At 56.5% G+C, this 25,638-nt stretch overlaps 6 protein-coding genes across 6 annotated transcripts; 3 read left to right on the top strand and 3 right to left on the bottom strand.

Moving 5' to 3' along the window:
* Window positions 1–2,271: 2,271 nt before the first annotated feature.
* SPBR_05390 (uncharacterized protein) lies at window positions 2,272–2,712 on the bottom strand (the record flags this gene model as incomplete). Its single annotated transcript, XM_040763667.1, has 1 exon — window positions 2,272–2,712. The coding sequence occupies one exon, from the start codon at window positions 2,710–2,712 to the stop codon at window positions 2,272–2,274; it is 441 nt and encodes a 146-aa protein (XP_040615506.1).
* Window positions 2,713–8,177: 5,465 nt separating this feature from the next.
* SPBR_05048 (uncharacterized protein) lies at window positions 8,178–9,416 on the top strand (the record flags this gene model as incomplete). Its single annotated transcript, XM_040763325.1, has 1 exon — window positions 8,178–9,416. The coding sequence occupies one exon, from the start codon at window positions 8,178–8,180 to the stop codon at window positions 9,414–9,416; it is 1,239 nt and encodes a 412-aa protein (XP_040615505.1).
* Window positions 9,417–9,873: 457 nt separating this feature from the next.
* On the top strand, window positions 9,874–10,539 carry SPBR_05313 (uncharacterized protein; the record flags this gene model as incomplete). The annotated part of the gene is made up of 1 exon (XM_040763590.1): window positions 9,874–10,539. One exon carries the CDS (start codon window positions 9,874–9,876, stop codon window positions 10,537–10,539), a length of 666 nt encoding a protein of 221 aa, XP_040615504.1.
* A 1,942-nt stretch (window positions 10,540–12,481) lies between these two features.
* Window positions 12,482–13,243, bottom strand: SPBR_05271 (uncharacterized protein; the record flags this gene model as incomplete). The annotated part of the gene is made up of 1 exon (XM_040763548.1): window positions 12,482–13,243. The coding sequence occupies one exon, from the start codon at window positions 13,241–13,243 to the stop codon at window positions 12,482–12,484; it is 762 nt and encodes a 253-aa protein (XP_040615503.1).
* A 2,363-nt stretch (window positions 13,244–15,606) lies between these two features.
* Window positions 15,607–20,598, bottom strand: SPBR_04546 (DNA polymerase zeta catalytic; the record flags this gene model as incomplete). The annotated part of the gene is made up of 1 exon (XM_040762823.1): window positions 15,607–20,598. The coding sequence occupies one exon, from the start codon at window positions 20,596–20,598 to the stop codon at window positions 15,607–15,609; it is 4,992 nt and encodes a 1,663-aa protein (XP_040615502.1).
* Window positions 20,599–21,438: 840 nt separating this feature from the next.
* Window positions 21,439–24,903, top strand: SPBR_04592 (uncharacterized protein; the record flags this gene model as incomplete). The annotated part of the gene is made up of 5 exons (XM_040762869.1): window positions 21,439–21,461; window positions 21,548–21,688; window positions 21,769–22,241; window positions 22,354–23,561; window positions 23,638–24,903. The coding sequence occupies 5 exons, from the start codon at window positions 21,439–21,441 to the stop codon at window positions 24,901–24,903; spliced, it is 3,111 nt and encodes a 1,036-aa protein (XP_040615501.1).
* Between the last annotated feature and the right edge of the window lie 735 nt (window positions 24,904–25,638).

Below are 25,638 nucleotides of genomic sequence, written 5' to 3'. Positions count from 1 at the left end.
GTGGCCTCAAAGGAACTGCCTTTGCTCAAAAACACACCTGTGCATGTTGTACCGTACTTTTACGTGGTAGCGGGAAAGGAAGTTGGAGGGTTACAGCGCGCTTGTACAAATTCGGCAACGAGCTCGTCGAAGGGACGACCCTTGTCGTTTTGCCTTGTCCGACTAATCTGGTTATGGTGGTCATGTTTTTGGACTTTCGAGAAGGCGTCCACACCCTGCAGCCAAAAAGCGAGGCGCTCCTTCCCGATAGCTTAAACAGCGTTTAAGGGGAAGAATGACCGGAGTGGTGAAGTAAAAGAACGTTCTGTGAGGCATCTCCGCGTACTCCGATACAGATGCAAATTCAGATATGTTCGAATTGTATTTAACAAACGACACGCCGGATCACGACAATACATCTTACGAGAATGATCGTTTGCCCGCATACAGAGCAATCCTGTCTCGTCTCTCACGCAGCGTATCAACAATACTTACTACAAGCAATGCCGCCTTTTGTCACTCTCCACTCGTATTGACTTCATTTTCATCTTGCTACACAATATCACGGTAGTGCATTAGGCCATGCCATATGACCACACAGTACATACTACCGCCCCTCACAATTGACGACGATGGTTGGCGGCCGGTGAGGAGATCTAGGCGCTTCCCTAACCTGACCTCGCGGGGAAAAATCATAGCATCAGCGCGAGTCGAAAGACGCTCTTTTGGTTTCTTTCATCAACACACCATATTGTGTTTCTATCGACCGTTCGTCCCTCGTGTCGATACGATGTCACGGCCCATGGTATGATCATGGGCACAAAATAAACGCCTCCTGATTCAACTCTCGACCAAGCCTTGCCGCATACGGTCAGCATCTCGCAGCTTCGCCATGAACCCGAGCAACGGGATTGATAGGAACCGCCGACGTGGACCCCAGCGATCTCCAGATGGCATACCTAGTTGCCATACCCATGATGTGCACGGGCAGATCACCCTTTGTTGTGGTCACGATGCCCTTGGCAGCCTATTGATATCAAAGTCGGAAATTTGAAAAGGATGAAGAACGAAATTACCAAATGATCACTTTTGACCAAGTCCATCTACGACTACTACCAGGCACAGCACATTGTCGGCAGTCGTTAGGCGTGCCTTCTGCGCCAAGTATCAGTTTACACGCAGTCTCGGTCTGAGACCATCCAGCCACTCGACCTACCATGCCCATGAGACCGTCATCCGCAAAGCTTCCCGAAAAGGCAAGATGAATCATTGCATTTTTGACGGTGCTGCATACAATTCGCCATATGATCATGCACAATCTGCGTCTCCTGTGGCAGTCGTGCGGCCCATTGGACGGTTTTCACTATTCTAGAAGGTCGCCCTGATAAGGACACCTTGTTCACGGTGCATTGCCGTGTGCACTGTCTTGTTTGGGTTTTTGTTCCAGAACTCTGTTGCTCCGTAGCCATTGTCCTTCTTTCTGCCCAGACAGCGACTGAGAACATCCATGTGTCGTACATTCGGCTCCCTATCCACATAAACACTGGCATGGCGAATTACACACCTAACAATTAGTTATCCCCGTATCGTGGACCCGCACTGCAAGTACTTGCGTGCCGTCTGCTCCGGATAGAATTAGGAAATACGACATACTACTCATAGTTCCACACAGGGCGTTGGGACAATTTGGTTTATGGCGACCCCGAGATGAGCACCTCTTGCCTGGAAACGGCGGTTAGCCGACTTGGCTCGGAGGAGACCTGCTCGGCCAACCGCTGAATCTCAACTGAACGAGTCTCGGGCCAAGAAATCAATGACAAAAACAATATCAAATTCTTACATTACATCTCTCTGCTCAGTTCAAAGTACGGAAGGTGGAAAATCCCGACGATCGATGTGGTCGACACCGCCAACTCCGAGATCTACAATTTACAACCCAGAAGGAGAAAGGAGAAGGACCAGCCTTTAACGTTTTGCATGACCATACCCTGTTTCTTCAACATTGCAAACGCAGCACCTACCTTGTCGGCTTGCTTTCTTCAAGTGAACTTCCGCCGATCATCACTACAAAAGTTTAAAAGGTACATGTACGTCGTATACAGGGCTTCCAGTGCTACAAACTACGGTGCACTTTCACCTTGTGCTGTTACACGTCCAGGGGCCTTGACGGCATGGTAAAACATGCGGCAAGCTGCCACGAGGGGGCCACGCGAGAGCAGGGCGGCTGGCGTCGAGAAGGCTTCTGCAGTACATCGCTGACTGCATGAGGAGCCCGCATACATGTGCAAGTCTTCATGCAAAACCAGACCCAGACTCAGACTCAGATCCAGACCCAGTCCGAGCACCGGCACGCTTGCGCGGATGCGAGTACGAGTGGAAGCGGGATGTACGGCGAGTCGTTGACCTTGTCGTTTGCATATTGTCGGTGCCGGTGATCTCGATACTGGATGTGGGCGAGGAAACGACGGAGGTGGCGACGGAGAAACTGTCTTGTGTCCATTGCATTGTCTCTGGGCTGCCAACGGTTTGGGCAGCGGCAGGAACAGCACGAGCCGCCTCCCCCGTCTGAGAGACGCCACACTCGTCCACCCAGTCCGCGTCCCAGGGCGCCTTCAGTGTCGAAAGGGGCGACAGAAGACGGCCGTCGTAGGTGAGCGGGTTCGTCGGACTGACGAGACCGTTGCCATAGTCGCAGCCGCTGCCGTTGCACCGCGAAGCCTGCATGGGCGGCATGGTATTGCGTGTTACACCGATGGAGTACACACTGCAGGCCTTGCAGCCGGTGCTGCTACCGGCGGTTACGACCCAAAGGTTGCAGGGGCGTGCCTGCATAGTGGTGAGCGGGGAGGTGCGTGTCTAGATCGTGTGAGAAACGACAAGGGGGAAGGGGAGGGGAAAAAAAAAGACAAACCACGTTACGAGATGGAGTCGACTCCTATTTTCTCGTACGGAAGAAGAATGACAAGCGAAAGAGCGAGAAAGCGAGAGGAGAAACAGCAGACTCTCGAAACTATGGAGACTGCCGAGTCCGGAGTGCAGTTTTCGTGTCTCTCGTCCTCACGATGTGAGAATGACAGTCCCGGCGTCAAAGGACAGGGGCAAGCAGAAGAAGTTGAAGAAATTAAACAGAAGCAGGGTAATGCTTAGATGACGGTGTTGGTCAATTACTCTCGCCTTCTCTTTTTTGGTTATTATCTGTCGTCTTTTCGTCTTCGTTTTATTGTCGCCTTTCCTACCCCCAGGATAGAGATAAGAACGAGATGAGCAAGTGGACGAAACCGTGCGAATGCACAGACAGACGATAATAAAAAGAAACGAAAAAGTAATGAACTCGACCTCACAAAAATGCCGTGCTTGTCTTCGTTTTCCTTCTTCTTCTAGATGTTGCTGCCCAAGTCAAAAATTGTATCCCGCAGAAAATAAGAAATATATTCAGGAAAGAAATCAAGCCGGTGGTCTATTTGTATTTGTATGGCTTTGGATGTTTCTTTGTTCTGGGTGAAAGGCATGGCCAAACAAAGGCCTTGTTGCAAAAGTTGCTCTTATGAACAAGTGAGACTGTGCTGGCCTCAACGATATACGATGTGTCAATTTTTTGGCGCACAAAGGACAAAGAAGGTTGTACAACATCCATTGTGACTGACTAGACGACATGTCGATTCAAGCAGGCCGCGGCAAAGCGAAGATCTCAAAAGAAACCCTGGAACTCAAGGGCAGCGGCAAGGCAGAAAGGACGACAAAAAAAAGCAAATTGAGGAAACACTCTGGGCAAAGACTCAAACAAAAGAGAAAAGATGTGCAAAACAGGGTGCAAACCATGAGGAACCCTAGTTGCCATGTTGAGTCAGGGAATGGACCTGTCATCCACAAAATCCCTGCACCTGCATGGAAATGGAGAATTTGAAAAAGGAAAATAGAAGAACACGGAAAAGAAAAGAATCTCACACGTGTTGCAGCGATGTCGGTATATGCCCTATGCGTAAACATGCTGGAAGAGAATCAATGCTGAGGGACCCTCGCGAGCCCTTGAAGGGCACAAAAATAAAGTCGACGTTCTCCATCGTGTTGTCATCCATACGACGCAGTGCAACGCAAGAGCACGTTGACGGGCACCGCATGGGTATTGTCGACTTGCCGGCTCGGGCAGTGATCAGCAAAGTGCATCGTTCTGTGTACGCAGGCGACCAAATGAAGGCCTCGGATCGGTTCGGGGATTTTGCACTTCGTAACGATATTTCATCCTGTCAAGGAAGGACACACGTTTTGCTCATCATCGATCGGACTCGATGGAGAGAAAATAATAACGTGGCACAGATCCAGTTACACGAATTCCAGAACTTGTACGGAGCCATACCGAACTGGTCTGTGTCTCGCCACATGCCACGTCGCATTTTGGGCGGCGGAGATATTGGGAAAGGAGTGAGGCGACTCAGGAGAATAAAACAGCGAGACGGAAATAGAGAAACAGAGTCGCCGTGTATCAAACGTCGTACGGTGTATGTCGTACGTTGAATGTCGATCGGAAGTCGGCTTCCAAATCACGTGCGACGGTCGCCACTGCCTTGGTCCCTGGTCCATGGTCACTGATCCCTGGTCAGTCAGTGCTGTGGGCGGGTCCTGCGAACTCCACTAACGTGCGGCGAAAGGGCGCTCTTCATTTCCGGGGGGCCTGGTCTCCCAATTAGACGTGCAGAATACCTCATACGGCGAGGCGCCAAACAAAACGGAAAGCACGAAAGCAAAAGCCAGGCCAAGCAGCTGCTCAAAGCTTCGTCGTGCGCAACCGAAAACACCTGACAGGCTTCAGGGAAGAGTCCCCTTATTCAGTTGACCAGGGGGACTCTCAAGGGGCGTCTCGTCCGCATCCATGTCCAGGTGCATGCAACAGGCTGTCGCGGAAGCCAGGACAAGCAAGGATGCCAGGGTTTGCTAGGGAAACCCAGGGCGTTAGAAGAGAGGCTCCGCACCGTAAAACTCTCGCTGGCAGTGCTGATTTGGGGTGGGATGAAGGGCAAGAGAGGAGCGCTGACAGCTGAAAGGCGCAAAGCTAGCCAGAGTCGTACTAAGAGGCAGGCCCAAAGTTTGCGAATAAGGAAGGAGTGTCGTAGTAAAAAAAAAAAAAAAAAAAAAAAAAAAAAACAAATCTTCGCAAAGCTGCACTACACAGCAGTATGATACACAAATTCCGAACAGCTTGGAGCTCCAGAACAACATACTCCGTATATCCGTAAATACTCTGCATCGAAAACAAGTGCTTCTCCTTCGACGCCCTAGGGATCATCTCAAGTCAACCACGAAATAAACGTCGGGACTTGGAGCGACACCGTCTGTAATCCAACGGCCGGAGAATAAAGCGCGCCATCCAGGGACGGCGCGCGTCGGCTGTCTGTGTGTCAATGGGCACTTTGGATGGCATTACTAATGTCCCTCCGGTAGTAGCCTATCCGTGTCCTGTCCGTCCACGGTGTGTCCCTTGTGCCTGTGCCCCATTTCTGTCTCCTAGAACCAAGACTCGCCCAACGAGGAAAGTCGCGCGTGTGCTCCTGGCCGTCTGCCGTGTGACTCTATTTATTATCCTGACTTCTTTGATTCTCTTTTAGACGTATCTGGCTCTACCGCACTTGTCTCATCGTGCCGTCGTGTCATCGCGTCGTCGTTGCCATCGTTGCGCTGTTTGCAGTCGTGCTTTTCGTCGCAAAGTTTACGCTACACTTCAAGTGGAGTGCACTGGTCGGTCGCCCTAATCGCCATTCACGGGCACTAAGATCAGCGGGCCCCTTTATCCAATCATCCCTAAAAACTCACCTAAATCCTCCGAAAAGTCGAAAATCTCGCACAATGTCCACTAGGGGGCCCCCTAAACTCCTCAGCGGGTTGCCCCTCAGGCCCTAAACGAAAGCTCTCGGCGCCGGCGCGTTTTCTGACGGAGACCAAAAAAAGGGAAACCATAAGTCCTACTAACTCCATACTCCCGAGCAAGCTAAATTGATATTTACGATACATCGCATCGCGATATCAACGATGGCCGAAAGTTGTGGCTCAGAGCAAGTGTGCGAGCGTATACTTGGTGCTGCCTGTGGCAGACTGCGCTGGAATTACAAAAGGGTAGTTCCCTGAAGCCTCCCGAATGTGCGCCTTTTCAGCTGACCTCTGGCGGAGAGCCGACTGAGCCAGCAAAAGGACAGAATCCTTGGACACGAGCAACATCTCGACTGCAATGGAAGTGGGCGTCGCAGGGTATTAGGAAAATGGGCAAACGGGGCGTCTCCCTGTCTGCGAGGGGGTGTGAGAGACTCGGATTGACAGCAGAAAAGCGACTGCTCGCCGAGAACAAACGAAACCAACATCGCAGCATGCACGTCTGCAGCTCTGCACACTTGAACGAGCGACACGTCACAGCTCCGCAGCCCCATCACATTGTGCGTCGTACGCTTTATGCATAACGCATCCCCCGTCCCGCGTCCCCCGTCCCGCGTCCCGCACCATGCATACAGAGGACGGAGAATGCAAGACACATTCCCACCATGGCTGCCACCCAAACCGGCCAGTGCAGCAACCAGTCCAGCGTCCCGTCCAAGGCCCCGTCCGACATTGACGAGTCAACGTGCAGCTCAGCTTTCACCCTTGCATGCATACTGCGTACATGCGTGCATGCGTGCATGCGTGCATACGAAGTACTCGTCCATCGCTACTGCAGCCACAGTGCAATGTTGCACCAGGCACACCCTTCTGTTCAGACGAGGATGGGCGAATAACGTCGCGGCATGCAAGACAGATGGGATGGCGACAGACTCGGGCGCCAAAGCATGGCCATCTCCTGAGAAGACTTTGAGAACAGGGCATCAGATCCCCTCACCAGCGTTCCAGCCTTGTCTTGTGTTGCCCGTTTGAAAACCGAAATGCATGGGGGATGGGCAAGAGAAGAGGAGGGGAAGAGGGAAGAAGAGAGGAGGAGGGAAGAAGAGAGGAAGAGGGAAGAAGAGGGGAAGAGGGAAGAAGAGGGGAAGAGGGAAGAAGAGAGGAGGAGGGAAGAAGAGAGGAGGAGGGAAGAAGAGAGGAGGAGGGAAGAAGAGAGGAAGAGGGAAGAAGAGAGGAAGAGGGAAGAAGAGAAAATCCAGAGGCAGGCAAGAGGATATGATTGAGGGGTTCAAGAGCAAAAGAGCAAGAAAGTGCGAGGAAAAAGAAAACATGCTGCATACAGCCGCTCTGGTCATATGCACTCGAGAGACCAAGGTGGGGGAGAAAGCAAGGGCAGACCAACGGGAAGGGGAAAAGAGAGACAAGGAAAGTGAAATTGACAAATGAAAAGAACAAGAACAGAAAGTGAAAAAAAAGAAAAAGAAAACAACGTGCATGATATCAACACTGGGCGGAGCGGCATGGCGGCGCGTTGCGGCGCTCTCTGCACCGACTGCATTCATTGCCCGTTTTTTAGTCGGCGATGTTCTCTTTGTGCAGCGCCGTGCAGTCGTTTTGGGGGGGGGGGGGGAGGATCAGAGTCTAGACACGGAAGAGATGCAGACAACAAAAGCAAACAACGGTCCGCGGCTCCATTGCCACGCAGTATTCTTGCTGCATGGCAGCGTCCGCAGCCCTTGTTGCTTTCTTTTTCCTTCTCGTTCGTGCCGTGTTTCGCTCGATTTCCTGTTTCCTACCTGGTCAGTCCTGTCTTCGTCTTCAGTTCTGTCTCACCTCCTGGTTCATACTGCAGCCTTCCAGCTCGTCAGTTTTCTTTCTTCTTCTCAAAGAGGGCACCGCTCGTTCGCTGATCAGATGCAGACAGAGACGGCTGTCTCAGTGCAAAAAGACCGTGCATGCTGCGCTCTGCACACTCGGCAGGCGATCTCGTAATCGAACGGTTGTCCCGATTGCATCGTGTCTGCCGATCCGCTCCTCAGCCTCATCTAATGGTTTATCGCTCCCCCAATCCAGCATCCAAGATTCTATTGTTTGTTGCGTTCTTGCTCTCCTTCCCGGAGTACTTAACTTTGGCTCCTCCCCAAACCGGCGCTTCCTGGGTATTCCAGGGTATTCCAGGGTTTTGCTCGTCCCGTCGTACCTTCCCTCGATAGCAGTTGCTTTTCAAAGCCACACACAATATTGCACGTGTCACACTCGAGTAACCCCCCCCCCATCTGTGGCTCAAGTCAGCTAACCATGGTCTAGGTAAGCGATCAACGCTACTCCGGAACACAACCATGGCCACCACGATGTTGGTCGACGACATCCCCATCGAGCGGTGCGCATACCACACCCATATTCGTGAGTGCTTCACCACCGAGATGGACCGCTACATGGCCGACCGAGAGACACGCTTCCTCGACGGCACGGCCATCAGCCACCACGATCTCGACAATGACCAGCCCGTATTCCCGGACTGCCTCAACGTGCACACGGCCGGACAGCACGACCCCCGCATGCGGACCATGGTCGAGAACTTTATGGTGGCTCGCCTCAGCATCCCCATGGGCATCGACGCGGACAGTCTGCCCGTTTTGTGCTCTGACCCGGCCACGTCCACGTCAGCGTCGCTCGATGCCATTGAGAGCGCCCGCTTGGTCATGTCCCAAAAGGTTCTGGCGAATGTCCGTGTCGACCAGTCCCACGCCGCCGTCCAAAAGGTCATCGACCTCGCCTTTGCCACCGTGTCGTACGTCAAGGCCTTGCATCGTCTGTACGACCAGGCCCGGGACCGGGACCGGAGCCGGGACCTGGACCAGGACCAGAACAGCGACCGCCGCGCCCACAGCGCGTCCAGCGCCGACCAGCGCCGCATCCTGTCGCTGCGCGGCCTGATTACCGCCTACGAAACGGAGCGCAGCGTCTTGTGTCTGGCCCGCCAACTCGTCCGAGACCACCAAAAGAACACGCAGCGCGCGCGTGTGATTGCCGCCGCCGTCGACGAGCGCATGCGCCTCTGTCGCCTCGCCCTGGCCGAGGACGAGGACGAGCAGGCCACAATCAACAAGGACGACCTGACGGCCGCCGCCATTGCCTCGCACGCCAAGTGTCTGCACGTTACCATGGCCCGGGACAATATGCGGCACCGGCAGCAGGAGGAAGAGGGCCGGGCGGCGGACAGAGAAAACGCCCCGCCCTTGAACCTGCCCATCGCGGCCCTGCTGGCGGTGCTGCGCACGGCGCCGCGGATCACCCGCCCAAGGAGACTGGTCCTGCAGAGCGAAGGCACGCAGACGTGCAGCGCGGCCACGTCCGATGCCGTGGTCAAGTACGTTGCCGCCGAGCACGCGCTGCAGGCGATGAGACAGGAGTGCCGTGTCCAGGGACTGCGCATCCCCAACATCCAGTTCCACATCTACCCCGTCCGCCACTTTGGGCGGATGGCCGTCTCGTTCTATACGAACGCACGCCCGAGCCTGGGCACGCAGACAGTACAGGCTGAGATCAAGCAAGAGGAGGACGACAAGGACTGTTGAGGCTTCAAGCACTATGGGGATCCTTCCAAGTGGCTCTGACTCAATAAAGGGTGTGCTGGAAACACCTAGGCGTGTCTTGGATATGGGTTTGGTTTTTTGTTTTCAAGTTTCAAGTTTCAAGTTTGATTTTATCTGCAGTTTTGCTTTACAAGTTGTCAAGGGTTGGCTACTACTGCCAACTCGTCTTTATTTGATTTTTATCGCCACCAAACCGATGTGCACCCCTTGTCATGAACGCAAGTAGTGATGCATGACCGGTTGGGCAGCGCATATAAAAAGAACTTGCATGAATTTGGGAGGGTGGCCAATATTGTCTCGTGGGATATTTCCAGCAGAAAAGGCAAATTATTGTTTTTGTTTTTATTTTTTTTAAAAAAAAAACCGAGGTTGCAAACCCAGCGTACAAAACACTAAGAGCAAACGAGAAAGCGCGCCCGAGGTAAGAAGCGACAAAATCATGACAAACTTGAACCCCAAGGGCCCAGACGACGATCTGGGCACCATCCACTACGCCTGGCTCGCCAACAACACCCGCGACTGGGCCGACTTTGTGCACTCCTTTGTGCGCTCCTGTGCCGCCCACCGCGACCATCGCGTCCGCCATGCACCCGCGCTCGACGGGCGCCATGGCCTCCAAGCCGCCGACACCTTCTTTGGCGACCTCCGCCTCCGCTACATTTCCGTCGTCCAAAAGGCCCAAGGCCCCTACCACCGCCCGCCCTACAAGGACATTCCCTCCATCGCGCCCCGCATGCCGCCCAGCGAGCTCGCCTTTGACCGTGCTGTCTACGACATCTTCTTTGGCGGCATCCACACCGCCCAGCGGCCCCAGCTGGTGGCCCAGCATCTGCAGCCGCACTGCGACCGCCTGCACAGCCCCTGTCCACGGCCCTCGCCGCCCGATTCGTGGACGGAGACGCCCGAGGAAAGGCGCGCCACGGCCAGCCTGCTGGCGAGCATCGAGGCCGTGGCCGGCGCCGTCGAGGAGGTGGCCCGGCGGGTGCGCAGGGCCTGCGAGGAGCACGGCATACACCCGGCGAGCGTGAGCATGGTGGGGTACGTCAGCGCCAACGGCGACGACGATGAAGATTGTGACAGCGACGAGGACTACCATTGGGTGTGAACGAGAATGAGGCAAGTTCTTTGGCGGCAAGGTGTGGTAAGTTCATAACATGGCAAGACGGCGTTGCTTTCTGGTGATTTAATTTTGAAATTAATCTGCCTTTGGTATCTTTGTTTGGACAACTCGAGAACATTTATTATTTTCGTGCATTGGACATTTGCACTTACGATGTGACTAAATTTCCCAGAGGGAAAACATACAACCTCAGTTTCAATTCGAGTTTTTTTTTTTTTAAAAAAAAAATTTTTTTTTTTCTAAGAAATTGAAAAGGCACATTTTACAAATCAGGCAAGAAAATATACAATGAAAAATAAGAAACGAAGCAAACTTATATATAAATCAAAACTATTGGTCATTTGATTTTCTTTGCTGATTTTCCGGAGCGACTGCAGGCGATCAGGACAATGGCCAGATAATGGAAGTAAACAAACCACGGGGCTTTCATTGCAGCAGCCACAATCCCAAATGCAAACAATATTAATATAACTGTATACGCTCTGGAATGAAGGGTACGCTATTTCAGAGAATAAATATAACACATTTATCGGCCTTCATTATCGGTCTCAGTTGTCATGTTGCTGCCATCGATTTTCAACATTCTTTTGTTGGCCATGAAGTGTTGGTGATTCTTCTAGCGCAGATTTAGTGACCAAGCCTGCTAGAAAGAAGCGGATTAAGCTAACGTATCCCACATGATTACATAATGTGGCTGAATACGGCGTTGTGGCTCGGTGTGCTGACTCATCCATTGTGTTGTTCACGATGCGACGTCACCACTCTCGCAATTCGCAAAGTGTGCCAAAACACTTGCCTTTTCGAGCACAGTGACAACCGTGCGTCTTAAGCACTGTCTGGCTGCAAAATCAAAATGCACGACATCATGACGTGCAGGATGCAAGACATACTTTGCAATGCGGCAGATGCGCGGGGATCGACTTTTGGAAGGCGGGACGCGCACGGGAACAACGGGAAGGGCGGGGAGGACGGGAGATGTGTTTGATGGGCAGCAGGAGACGAAATACGGGAGAGGGGAGGGGCGATGCAGAGAGAGTGTGAGGATGCGTGGCTCTGTGGCAGGAGGAATGGAATGTGCAGCACGTGGAGCCACGTTTGAATGCGACGTGGGACGGCACAAAGCGCTCGTGATGGTGGGGTGGACGGTGGAAAGTGGCATGGTTGCGAGGCGGCCGAGTAGAGAAGTAGAGTCAAGGCGGGTACAGTACCAGAGATGGATACGCCACTATGGGATCGTCGGTGTCGATTGTCTGCTCTTCGTTCCCGTGTTTTTTTTTCTTTCAAAAACGGGTAGCTGCGTAATCTTGCATTCTCATCTTGCATATCGCATCTTGCATCTTGCATCTACGATTCTCAGATTCAACTTGTCGACGGCGACCACAGCTTCCAGCATTTCTAGCCAGACACCTGCCTCGTCTTGTTTGCTACAGGTTGTCGCCTTGCATTGTTTTCTCTTGCAGAATTCATTTTTGCAAGCATCCTGGCCATTTCTCGCAGTCAAGTGAGTTTTTTGTCGAGACGGGTAACTGCGTAATCTTGCAGCTGCTTTGCATATTCCATCTTGCAGGACGAGTGTGCTCTGCACCAATCAGCGTTTTTTCAAAAGCGGCTGCCTGCCTAATCTTGCATAATTCAATTTTTCATCTTGCATATTGTGGCTGTTTCATGTTTTGCCATTTGTTTCATCTTGCCAGTGTTTCATGTTTCCTGTTGTTTCATCTGTGGACAATTTTGCATCACGGATTTCAAAGCGCAGTACTGCACCCAGTGCAGAAAACAAGAGTGATTGCAGCAAAATACCTGGGTGTTGCCACCATTGTGATTTGTATTTCATCAGGTCGTAAACTTTTTGTATATATGCAATCTATTTCCCAGAATTGAACCAAAATGACCAAGACGCTCAAACATCCAAATCGACGAAACGTGTCTAATACGAGTCCCTGTGACCCGAGATGCGGCGGAATATGTTGCTGTGCGATGGAGCCTGCTCATCGCGCCGTGTCGAGCGTCTCTCTGGGGTGCTGCGGCTGCTGTTGATTTTGTTTGCATTGTCCCTGGCCGCCAGTGCTGCATGGTTCAAGTATGCATACACACTGCTGGCCAGCACGACCAGTGTGGCCGTGCTGCTGAAAGCGTAGGCTGCTGCCAGCACACCGGCGAATGCGGCCACAGGCGTGCGAGAGACGGGGTTGCCTGGAGATTTGCCGGACGTCGGGCCGGCCACAGATGTTGCGGTAGTGACGGCCGTGATGACTGACGGGAAAAAGTAGACGACGGCGGCGGCAAGAACGGCCATTTGCAGTATCGACACGATAAACGACACCAGCACGGAGACTAGGATGGACACGGCAATAATGAGAACGGGCATCATGGGTCCCCGGAGATGGGGCCGAATGGACGCGCCGAGAGACTGCATGGTGCCGGCATGGTCGGCATAGAGCTGGCTGGCGGTGGAGTGCAGGAGGGCGAAGTGGTCGGCCGAGGCCAACGACGCGAGATTCATGTTGTTGAGGCTGAGGCTCCACGGGAAGGAGACCGCCTTGGGGGAAGATGGAGAGGCAGGCGATGTCGACAACACCGCGGCGGGTCCGAACTTGGACAGCATGGGAGCAATGTTGCTGGGGTCGATGTCGGGCGGCACGTCGAGGTCAAAGTTGTGTATTCGGGAGAAGACGCCGTTGGTGTTCATGGCGGATGTGTGGAGGAGATGGAGGTAGTGGTGATGGAAACAATGTTGGGCAGCGAGAAAAGAGGAACGAGAGAAGAGAGACGAGAGAAGAAAAAGAATGGCCCCATGCTTGATATAAAGGGCCATTCTGACATATGGACAAAGTAATACGGGACTTGGCGGCTCGGCCAGGCTCGGAAAGACCCCACGTTCGCTTTGTGGCTGTGGAGAGGCAGGCGCGAGCGATGCAGGAGGAGCGATGTAGGTACAAGACACCACAGGGACTACAGGGACTACAGGGACTACAGGGTGCAAAAGACATGCAACAATGAGGTACTACCCGGGACTTTCGATTTCTACATACACGGCCGACGGAGCTCAAAGAAAGCCCAGCTCCGAGAATAATGAAGCACCTCTGACGTAGTTGTGAAGAAGAGATAAGGGCGCAAAAGGGCCACAAAATCCAGCGAGTCACTTGAAAGACAAAAGGGACGTCAGAGACAAAAGGGTCGTGCTACCACGTTGCTATCCGAGACAGGACAAGGAACGGGCAGCCTGGAACTCTCAGGGTACAGAATACAGCTGTCGTGCAATGACAAAGGCTCGCTTGCTGTGCAGTTTCTTTGTGGTGGGAATCGATGGTAGCTTTGACTGCCTGAGTGCTTCTCAAAACCGTTCACATGGCCACAACCCTTTGTCGCTGAACGCAGGAGTCGGCGAGACAAAGAGGATAGTTACGCCAACAAAGGAACAAAGAAAGCAGAGCAAGGGCGACGCAAATGGTTCGAGGCCGACAACAAAGTACTTCTGACCCAGCGTGATCCAAAAGGACCAGAGAGAACAAAGACGAACAAAACAGTACTTTCGCAATAGCGCCTTGTCACTGAAAGCTCACCTACAGCGCCGCCCTGTAGGCGTATTTTTAGGGGATTCGTCAAGATTTTGCGCTGACCTTGTGACTGGTGACGTCGCTCCAGTAGGCGCCACAGCGCTCGTCTGGGCGCAGCAGCCTCTGTCAGCACCAGCGCCAATGCTCTTTGCCGCCCGTTTCGGCGCCCAAACTGTCAGCGTTCGCTGTCCAAACCCCAGCACACAAAGGCCTTGTGGTATACGGCGCTCTCTCGTCTTGCGCTGTCACCTTTTGTTTGACGGCTGACATAAGAAAAAGGACGACAAAGGCTGGTCTAGAACCAGAGGCCGAACATCGTGTGACTCCGCAAACATCGTCAAGAGCGACTCTCCCCGACGCCCAACCCTTACTTTCCAATGACGTCGGTCGGGGACCCTGTGAACCCTCAGGTTGTCCATAGAACCCTTTTGATTGTCTTGTCGACAATGCGGAAAACGAGCCTCAAAAAAAGGTCACGGTGATGATCACGTGACTAATATTCAGCTTGTGGTCTGTAAGTGCGCGGAGTTGGCGCTGCAAACCTCACTGTAACTCGAACACTCGACTGCTGGGAAAATACGAACGCACATGAGAAGGGAAACCATATCAGCGCATCTAGGGAAAGAAAAGAGAAGAAATGCAAATATTACAAGAAATATGAAGTGATGAAAAGTAAGACAGCTTGATCCATGGCCATAAATTGTCAAGCGCAGTAAATCTGAAAGCAATTCAAAGTCTATTCTACCTGACCGTGTCGTGCGCTCAAAACTGACGGTGATGTGACTGAGGTGTGAATGCGAGTTAACAAGCAAACTAATAAATGCTGAAATACGAAAAGAAAAGCGACGGCAACATAGGCCTCTGCCTTGAGCAATGAAGACGCTCCTTCTCATCCGTGTACAAAGTCTGTGCCATATCGTTAGTTCTTGTGTTGTTTATCGACAAATCCACCCCACAAAACTACTGGCAGTCCTTCACACGCAACAACTCTCAGGATCATGATCCATCGCCACGGACGGGACCACCTGCTCACTTACTCTTTCACTTGATTTACCACGGTCCTACCTTCTCCTCGACAGTACGGCACTCAATCGACTTCATGTCGACCTTGTGCTCATCCACACCGCTCTCCCTGCATGGGTTCATCACTTTGACCTCAACATCTCGAACGCTGGCAGCGCCTTGTCACTGTACCATAAAATCCAGAACCAAATGCTTCCCTTTTGTGCCAGACAGTCATCAATGTGCACTCACCATCAGCTGGGTCACAATAGCGTTATCTCTCACTTCGGGGTGGCTTGACAACGAATGTTTACATCAAAAGTAATTCGTACACGATATCCCAAACTCCACATACCCTTACCCGCCTGACAATGCAAACTCGCTTGGCCCATGCAAAAACCTCGTGCAATGCTGAACAAAAGCATAGACGGAAAACAAGACAAAACAAGACATACTACAACAACCCTCCTGAGCTCCAAATTGGACGACAAGGTCACCACTCGAGATCCCGCATGCCGCGTCGCGCCAGGATCGCCACCAACGGCGCCTTTGTCCGCTCGACCTTGGCCTGCACCGCCCGCTCGGCGCGCACAAAGTACACGGGGCACGCCAGGTTCTCGCACCGCACCTCGTCGCGCGGCGCCAGGCCGGCACAGCTGCGGCACCCGTCGGCCACGGCCTGGTACGCGCGCTCGGCGTCCCGCGCGCGCGTCTGCAAGTCGAGCAAGGTGCCCAGGTTGTCGCGGCCGCAGGTCTTGCAGAGGACGGGCGCCTTGTGCGCCTTGTCGTTGGCCGTCTTTGTGACCGCGCCACCTCTACCAGCACCACCACCACCGCCCATCCAGGCCGGCCACCGCCGCCGCTTGCGCCGCACGGGCTGGTCGCAGCGTGCACACCGCGCGCCCCGCAGCCACGTGTCGAGCGTCTGCTGGCCCACGTAGGCTGCGCCCACGCCGCCGCCGCCGCCGTCGGCCATCACCTGCTGCGTCGGTGCCGGGTCGGCCGTCCGCAGCGGCATGCGGGCCTTGGGCATCTCCAAGTACCAGCGCAGCACGTCGACGCCCACCAGCCGCAAGATGCGGTCCAGCGGCGGCACGAGGCTCTTCTGGATGTAGTAGTCCGAGTCGACGCGCAAGTTGCGGTTCTTGACCACGTCCTCGGGCGGCACGCACCGGTCGCGCAGCGCCATGTCCGGCGGCCCGGCCACCACCACGTAGGGGACGCGCTCCCCGTGCACCAGGGTGGCCCGCGGGTCGTGGGCCGCGCGGCGTGCGGCAACGACGGCGCCCGGTGGTGGCGCGCGATACGACGTTGGCTGGCGCACTTCTTTGGCAAAGCACAGGTCGGGAATCGAGAGCCGGTCGTTCATGACGTCGCCGAAGCGGGCCTGGACGTACGCCTTGACGCGGCTGAGGTCGGCCGTGTCAAACAGGATGCGCAGGCACTCTTCCAAAATCTTGGCCGAGGCCGGCGAGCCGTCGCGCCGGACCGTCTCGATGCCCTTGGCGTCAAAGATGGGCTCGGTCTGCTGCGGCGTATCGAACTCGTACCCCACGTACCGCTTCTTGGTGAGCAGCGCGCACGGGTGGTACACTTTCTCGAATTTCAGCCGGACCGGGTGCGGGTTGGACGCCGTCACGGCCTCGGCCATCTCGGCACCCAGCGTAAAGGCCTCCTCCCGTGTCCGGCCGGGTAGGTGAACAAACAGGCTATCCGTGTCGCCGTACACGACCTCGGCATCCCAGCGCTGCACCGAGTGGATCAGCGCAATGGCCTTGTCCAGTGTCTGCCGCCCGGTCTGGACAATGCTGTCGGCCACCTCAACACACGGCATGCGACCAGAGAACGACGCCGACGTATAGCCATATGTGACGTTGGCCAGCAGCTTGAGCGCTAGCTGCCGGTTGTTCAGCCGCTGGCGTTCGGCGATCTTGTGTGCTGCTGTTTTCTTCATGGCCGCCTTGACCATGGCCCGCGTGTCGAGGATTTCTGCCAGCATCTTGGCCAGCAACGACTGCCGCGTCCGGGCGTCAACGTACATCGTACCCGTCGGCGAGACCACGATGCCGAGCTGAGACAAGCGTTCGAGGAGTCCCAGAGGCCGTTCATATGTCGTGAAGCCCATCCGGGTGGCGGACTTTTCCTGGTGCTTGGCGATCAGGTCGGCCGTGTCACTGTCTACAAGCCCGTTGGCCTTGCTTTGGGTTGTATCGCCGCGGTCGATGTGGTTCCCGACGTTTTCGTATGCATTCGGACGTGGCGCCGGTGGTCGGCCTGCTGTTGCAGCTGACAACTTCTTCTCATGGTACAGAGGGTCCAGCCGACCAGCGTAGGTCGAGTAGCAGAGGTTGTACGCAATCATCAGACTTGGATACAAGCTGGTAAAGTCTAGCACGACGACGGGGCTGCTGTAAAAGGCGCTTCTCGGTTCCAGCACCAGCGGCGTGCACTCGGCCGCGTTCTGCTGCCCGACCTGTTCGTGGTTGGGCGATGGCATCACAAAGTTTTCCGGTTTGGCCACACGCAGCATCACCGATTCCACCTTGAACTGGGACCCGCGGTCCAGCACCGAGGCAAAGTCGACGCCGAGCACCCGAGCCTGTTCGCTGGTGCGAGATACGAGCTCGGTCGCCTCGATGAGGGCAAGTCCGATGGCAGTGCGGCGCCGGTAGTGGCGCATAAGCCGGCTAAGGTCGCCTGGCCGGCCACTCGCGGCCCAGGCGGTCAGCACTTCCGCGCGATAAAACGGCACGCGGCGTCCGAGAACGTGCCATGCCGCAGTCTCGAGCGTGTACTGCCGAAGGTCGACCATGGCGCGCATGGCCTGGTTGATCGAGAGCATGTAGCGGCCGGTGACGCCTTGGTCTTGCTCGTGGAACGGCACAACGCGCTGCTGGGGAACACGGGACAGTTCTTTCCAGAGGTCGACATCGAGCAGGGCAGCGCGTTCCTTGAGGTAGCCCCAGGAGGAGCCGATGGCCTCGTATCCAGCAAGAAGGTCGGGGTCGAGGAGGTGCACCAGTCGGATAACGAGACGGATCAGGTGCATCTCGCTATCGGCCACGTCCACGCAAAAGTCGTCGCGCAGTGATCGGCCGACAGAGATGACACCGCCGTTCTTGTCGCCAAGGTGAAGGCCGTCGATCGCGCCGTCCATGTTGATTTCGCCGCCGCCTACGCATCGCCAGAATACGCATTGAACGGCGTCTCTCTCGGGGTTTGGCAAAAAGGTGCCACGCGAATCTGCATGCACTTCCAGGCACAACGTACGCATGTCCAGTTGCAAGCCCGCCTTGGGTGTGCGGAGAGCGGCGCGTTGTTCCTGAGAGAGCTGGCTCTGCGTCATCTGCCGCTGGACCGATTCTGTTTCTAGAGACTCCTTTCGCCTGGCGGCTTCCTGTTCCTGCTGCTCGGTTTCCAGCCAAGCATTGACATCTGCTTGCGAGGGCGGGAGGAGCGCAAATTCCCATGACTTGATGGTGCCAGAACGCTGTGGTTGCTCCTTGTGGGTTTGATAAGAGACATCGATCTTTGAGCCTGGACAGGGAGAGAACGTCGGGAGGACAGGGACGAGATGTTCCGGCCCGGCATGGCTGTTCCTGTTCTTCTGAAAGTCGGATGCGTTGCTAAAGTGGGCATCTTGGTGCAGCTCCGCGTCACCGAATTTGCCAAGAGATGCCATCACGTCCTCGACAGATGGCGGACGCTGTGAAAAGAGCAGCACGTTTTCCGTCGCGCGGTAGAATGGCCCAAGGTGCTCAATGGATTCTGGTAGATTGGCATTGTCGCACACACCCGTGCCGTTGTCTGGTGATCCCGGGACGACATCGACCTCGTGTTTCTTGGTTTTGCTTTTACGGCGTGGCGTGCCCAGTTTCTCGAGCTCGTCATCGGGGGTCGAAGGGATTACAATATCCACTTCGTCCTCGTCCTCGTCCTCGTCCTCGTCCTCGTCAACGTCAACGTCAATGTCAACGTCCTCCTCCTCATACCCATCCTCACCTTCATAGTCGCCCTCGATTTCGTCTTCAGACACGATCTGCGACTGAGACAGCTTCGTTTCCGGATCGTCTCGTGCAAAAGCTGATTTGACTACTGGGAACGTTTGCGAAAGCGGACGGTGGCTGCCTTTAGCGTCGCCGGCATTCTTTCTCCACGATGGAAGCTCCTGCGATCGACGTGGTTCCAACTGTGCGTGTTGGCTGCGCAGCCATTCGTTGCTGCGCGTCGCCGTGTCGGGCGCCTTCTCGTGCTTAGCGAGAATCGAGCCGAGTTGCTGCTCAAAGTCAGGCGAAGGGGACGGACGGCTTGCATCAAGCTGCTGTGAGCTGCTCAGTCTCGCCTTCTTTGCGTAAGTACCTGGGGCATCCATGCCATTTGCAGCCGTCTCTTGGCTCTGCTTGCGACCTCGTTTCCGCTTCTTATTGTCTGACCGAGCCGACTTCGGGTAAAAGTCTTCAACGGACTGTCGAATTGTCGGCAGATCTTTTTCGAGAGGTTCTCGTACGCGCGGAGGACCTGTGTTCCGGAGTCGCTCGGCCGCAATGATGTCGGCAATCTGCTCGCGGTACTCCTCCTCGTGGATCCATGGCGAAGGCGTTCGCCGCGGGTCAGACGACGAGGCGCCGAGCTGTGCAAATGCTTCCTGGGTGCTGATCGACTCCCAGACCTTGCGCTCCTCGGCGCTCTTCTTGCCCTTCTTGTTGTACCGCGCGGCCATCTCCCGCCAGAGCGCGGCCATGCTGTACACCAGGCGCTCGTTGGGTTTGTTCGGTGTCTCGGGGAGAGTCTCGTGCTGCCAACGCTCGGGAACAGAGTGGCGGTTGCGGATGCTGAACGCAGCAACATCCACTTCCAGCGGGCAGCTTCGAACAGACGCGGCCGGCGCCCGGTACGACACGTCGGACGCTGTGGCTTCGAGCAGGTCGCAGCCGTACAGGTTGTAGTCGGTCATGAACTGGAGAAGGAACGGGATGTGCGATTCTTGGGGCATGAGCTGGGGAATGCCTCCAATGCGGCCCTTGCGCAGCATCTCGGCGACGCGAGTCATCTGGGACGGGTCGTAGAGGTAGATCTTGAGATACGGCCGAAACCCGACGTGGAACCCGTAAAAGGGGATACCACGCACAAACGTGATGGCGAGGACAGTGGCCCGGCCAGCCGCACGGTCGATGCCATTGCGCAGGGTCGCGATGATGCGGTCGGAGTCCTCGAAGCGGAAGCTGTCGTACGGAACAAAGACATAGGGAAAGACGCCGTGGATGTGGGCGCAGGCGGTCTGCCCGCTGGCCGTGGCACCGAAGACGCGGATGATGGGCACGCGCACCTCCTTGTCCGTCGCCTGGTCGGCGTCGTTGCCGCCATTCTTGCCGTCTTTGGCAGTGCTGCTGTTGTTTCTCGCGATTGGCGCGCGCGATGCTGCAAAATCGGCCTTGGACGGGGCCGCTAGACAGTAGTCGATGCAGTGGATGCGCACCTGGAACATTGTCGCGACCGACGCATTGTGTGCTGGAGGCTATGGGCAGGCTGTATCGTGGAAGGTCGTGGGTGCGTGCTGTTCCATGGCGTTGTGTTTGGGTGTTGTGTTGTGCTGACGGGTGATGCTTGAGACGTGGTTCAACAACGCGTGTAAGGCGTTTAGGCGGGACAGCCAGAAATGCGTGGAGAAACAAAACAAAGGCACAGCGCGATCGCCAATTGCCGTTTTAGGTGGCTGGCCAGGCCTTGCGGCGACTTACAGAGCCTGTGGGGAAGTTTCAGCAGCCACAGCGTCTAATGACAGCTGGTTACAGGTGGCTCTAGAGGCGCGCAGGCAATCTACAGCACGTTCCAGGCACCGACCCGTTTCGGAAGCCTGGTTTGTCCGCTCCCGTGACGTAACGTGTAAAGAGCGCGGCTCTAAGTGCCTGCCAGATTGGGCAGCTCCCGCTCTCTAGCCACCAACGCCTGTCAACGGCAGCCACGTTTTTCCGGTGGTCGGAGTAGCTGACGCCACCATTTGCGTTGCTCTACTGAGGCGGAGCTTGTCTGGTTCGAGGCAGCAGTATTCCATCCTAACCGGATCGTACCTTCCACCCCAGCCTCCCGCCAAACTCCAGCGGCCGCGACATCTCTCACCTGCCGCATTGCCGCATCGTGCTCCTTTTTGCAAGGCACGAAATTGCTGCACAGCTTCGCACGCACACTTCACAGCTTCTTGCGTGCAATTCTCCTGATCCCACGACCACCGCTCGTTTCCCGCAGTCCCCGCAGCCCCTGCGCTGTCCAAGCAAACTGCGATCGTCCGCCAGACCATCCGTCACCGCCAGGGGCACGTTCGCCCAACATGTCGACCCAGGCCCATGCAAAGTTTGTTCTCGTTGCCCATCGACTGGTGCTTGTTGCTGTCGGCTTGAAAGATGTAAACTGACCTCGTTTCTCTCTGCTTGCACCAGGACGGACCGGGAGCTCGCCGTCAACATCCAGAAAGCGACCAACCCCGAGGAGACGGCGCCGAAACGCAAGCATGTGCGCAGCTGCATTGTCTACACATGGGACAACAAGTCGTCGCTGGCCTTCTGGGCCGGCATGAAGGTGTATGTCTCTGCTGATGCGCTAGTCAGATCGATGTGAGCGCTGTCCGAAGCTAACCGTTGCTCCCGTTGCCCGTGTTTAGCCAGCCGGTCCTCGCCGACGAAGTCCAGACGTTCAAGGCCCTCATCACCGTGCACAAGGTCCTGCAGGAGGGCCACCCGATCGCGCTCAAGGAAGCCATGGCCAACCGTGGATGGGTTGAGTCGCTTGGCCGCGGCTCCGAGGGCATGCGCGGCTACGGCCCCCTGATCCACGAATACGTGCGCTACCTGCTGGCCAAGCTCGCCTTCCACCACCAGCACCCCAACTTCAACGGCACGTTCGAGTACGAGGAGTACCTGTCGCTCAAGCTGATCAACGACCCGAACGAGGGCTACGAGGTCATCTCCGACCTCATGTCCCTGCAAGACAAGATCGACACGTTCCAGAAGCTCATCTTTGCGCACTTCCGCCACTCTGCCAACGAGTGCCGCATCTCGGCCCTTGTGCCGCTCGTGCAGGAGAGCTACGGCCTGTACAAATTTGTCACGAGCATGCTGCGCGCCATGCACCAGTGTACGTGTTCCCGTGTTCTTGTGTTTTTTGTTTCTTTCAGATTTTGTTGAGGTGCCAAGGCTGCTGGTTGTTATCATTGTCTCATACTCACGTCTTCCTTCTCCTCGCACAGCGACTGGCGACGACGAAGCTCTTCAGCCCCTCCGCGAGCGCTACGATGCCGAACACTACCGCCTCGTCAAGTTCTACTACGAGTGCGCCAACCTCCGCTACCTCACATCGCTCATCAACGTCCCGAAGCTGTCGGCCGACCCTCCCAACCTCTTGGCAGACGAGGCCACCGCGCCCGCCCTCCCTGCGCGCCCCAAGCAAGAAATCGAGCGCGCCCCCTCCCCACCACCGGCCGAGCCCAAGTCCGACGAGCCCGACGAGATGTCGGAATTCTGGAAGAGCGAGCTGGAGCGCCAGAACCAGGAGTTTGCCGACCAGCAGCGCGTGCTCGAGGAGCGGGCGCAGCAGCAGGCCCTGGCGCAGCAGCAGGCCGCCCTCCGCGCCCAGCAGGAATTTGAGGAGCAGCAGCGCCTCCTGGCCGAGCAGCAGCGGCGCGAGCAAGAGGCGCTGGCGGCACAGCAGTCGCAGTGGCAGACGCAGGGCCGCCTGGCCGAGCTGGAGCGCGAGAATCTGAACGCGCGCGCCCAGTACGAGCAGGACCAGCTGCTGCTGCAGCAGTACGATGCCCGTGTCAAGGCGCTGGAGGGCGAGCTGGCGAACCAGCAGGAGAACGCGAACCGCCAGCAGGGCGCCAAGGACGACCAGATCCGCGCGCTGCAGGAGCAGGTCAACACGTGGCGGTCCAAGTACGACGCGCTCGCCAAGCTGTACGCGCAGCTGCGCCACGAGCACCTGGACCTGCTGCAGAAGTTCAAGACGGTGCAGCTCAAGGCGGCGTCGGCACAGGAGGCCGTGGACCGGCGCGAGAAGCTGGAGCGCGAGCTCAAGACGAAGAACCTGGAGCTGGCCGACATGATCCGCGAGCGCGACCGCGCCTTCCACGACCGCGACCGCCTCAAGGGCTCCAACAAGGACGACGTCGAGCGCCTGCAGCGCGAGCTGCGCATGGCGCAGGACAAGGCCGACAACCTGGAGCGGTCCAAGGGCAACGAGCTCTCGACCATGGTGTCCAAGTACCACCGGGAGCTGGCGGACCTCGAAGAGGCGCTGCGCCTGAAGACCGTGGCCCTCGACGAGGCCCGCGGCCAGCTCAGCAACGGCTCGACGGATCTCGAGCGCGCCCTGCGCGACAAAGAGGACGAACTGGCCGTCTACAAGGCCGGCATGGACCAGGCCCTCGAGGAGCTGGAGGTCCTCAAGGAGGGACAGGTGAGTGCCAATCGGCGCCATGCCTACGTATGTGTTTCATCTCATATTTTATTTGCTGACGCTCTTCTCACTTTAGTCCGCCGACCACGAAATCGACACGCTCCTCGTGGGCAAGCTGGACGACCTGATCGATGCCGTCCTCGATGCCGCCGCCGCCCGCGTCGACGACTCCCTCTACGAGCTCGACTCGACCCTCCACGCCGGCAACCCGTCTGCGCTCCCTCCCTACCTCATGTCCCAGGTCGAAAAGGCGTCGTCGGCCGCCATGGAGTGTGCCACGGCCTTCAACAACTACATTGCCGACGGCCCCAACACGCCGCCGGCGGCGCTCGCCGATCTGCCCAAGAACATCTCGACGCTCGCCAGCTCGGTGGCCGACCTCGTGCCCAGCGTCAAGGGCATTGCGCGGCGCACGACCGACGACGACAAGCTCATCAACGCCGCGCGCGTCGCCGCCCAGGCCACGGCGCGCTTCTTCCGCAATCTGCAGAGCTGGCGCCTGGACGGCCTCGACGCGATCCAGAAGACGGACGTGGTGATCAACGGCAACAACGATGTGCAGCTGACGCTGCAGGCGCTCAACAAGCTGGTGGATGTTCTCCCGCGCGGCTTCACGCTGGGCAAGGGCGGCGACCCGGGCGAGATTGTGGAGAAGGAGCTGGCCAAGGCGGCGGACGCGGTCAAGGCGGCGGCGGCGCGCCTGGCGGCGCTGCGCAACAAGCCGCGGGATCCGTTTGCGGCGTACAAGGTCGAGGTGCACGAGGCCATTCTGGACGCGGCGGGCGCGGTGACGTCGGCGGTGGCCGAGCTCGTGCGCGCGGCGGCGGCGGCGCAGGCGGACATTGTGCAGGCGGGCCGGGGCGCGCAGTCGCGGACGGCGTTTTACAAGAAGAACAACCGCTGGACCGAGGGCCTGATCTCGGCGGCCAAGGCCGTGGCGGCGTCGACCAACACGCTCATCGAGACGGCCGACGGCGTGCTGTCGAACCGCAACAGCCCCGAGCAGCTGATTGTGGCGTCCAACGACGTGGCGGCCAGCACGGCGCAGCTGGTGGCGGCGAGCCGCGTGCGCGCCGTGGGCGGCCTGGCGAGCCGCACGCAGGAGGCGCTCGAGGTGGCGAGCAAGTCGGTGGGCGCGGCGTGCCGGTCGCTGGTGCGGCAGGTGCAGTCGCTGCTGAAGCCCGAGTCGGACGAGGCGGTGGACTACTCGAAGCTGGGCTCGCACGAGTTCAAGGTGCGGGAGATGGAGCAGCAGGTCGAGATCCTGCAGCTGGAGAACGCGCTGTCGTCGGCGCGGCGGCGGCTGGGCGAGATGCGCAAGATTTCGTACCAGGAAGAGTGAAGACGGGTGGGCATTGTGCGCCCGCGTCTCTCTTCCTCACCCGCTGCGCCTCCCTGTGTTTTCGTTCTCTCGATGTTGGCCAATTATTACTTATTACATTTGACTTTTACTCTTTCAGTTGTTCATTGCTTCGATCCTTCGTTTTTACAGCTTTTTGTCTTACTGCACCGTCGCCTCAGTTTTCTCATCCCTTTCTTGTTTTCTAGGTTGTATATAGGACAGACGAAAAAAAGAGGGTGCGTTTCTTGATGCTGCCAGCACAGTATACAGGTCGTGTGCACCCATATCGCGATACACGAAACCGTGTCGATGCAATTCGACGAGCTTCTGCGGCACGTGATTTTGAACTGAGAGATCTCAACATGTCGTCAACCTTTGAGCACCCCGTCACCATGCTGTCAACTTGTGAGTCACTCTTCTGACTTGGACCGCGGTCCACCCCGTCACGGTCCACCTCGTCACCGACCACATTACCAGAGGACGACTGTGTCACTACTGCCAAGACCAAAGGAAGACCTCGATGCGCTCGTGTCCCCACACCTTCGTCGAGCTTCACCAAGGCCAATCGAGTGTGAGTGGAGACTTGCGAGCAACCAAGAGAAAGGCAGGTGGCTGGAAAGCGAGCTCCAAGAGCTTCAGAGCCTCGCGAGCGTCGTGAAAAATGTACATCGAGGTCAAGTCCCTATTGTACCTGCAGCAAGCGGAGCCTCTGGAGACGGCACTGAGGTGACACAA

This window comes from Sporothrix brasiliensis (genome assembly GCF_000820605.1).
Source record: "Sporothrix brasiliensis 5110 chromosome Unknown Cont21, whole genome shotgun sequence".
NCBI classification, from domain to species: Eukaryota; Fungi; Ascomycota; class Sordariomycetes; order Ophiostomatales; family Ophiostomataceae; genus Sporothrix; species Sporothrix brasiliensis.
This window is presented reverse-complemented; position numbering and strand designations above follow the sequence as displayed.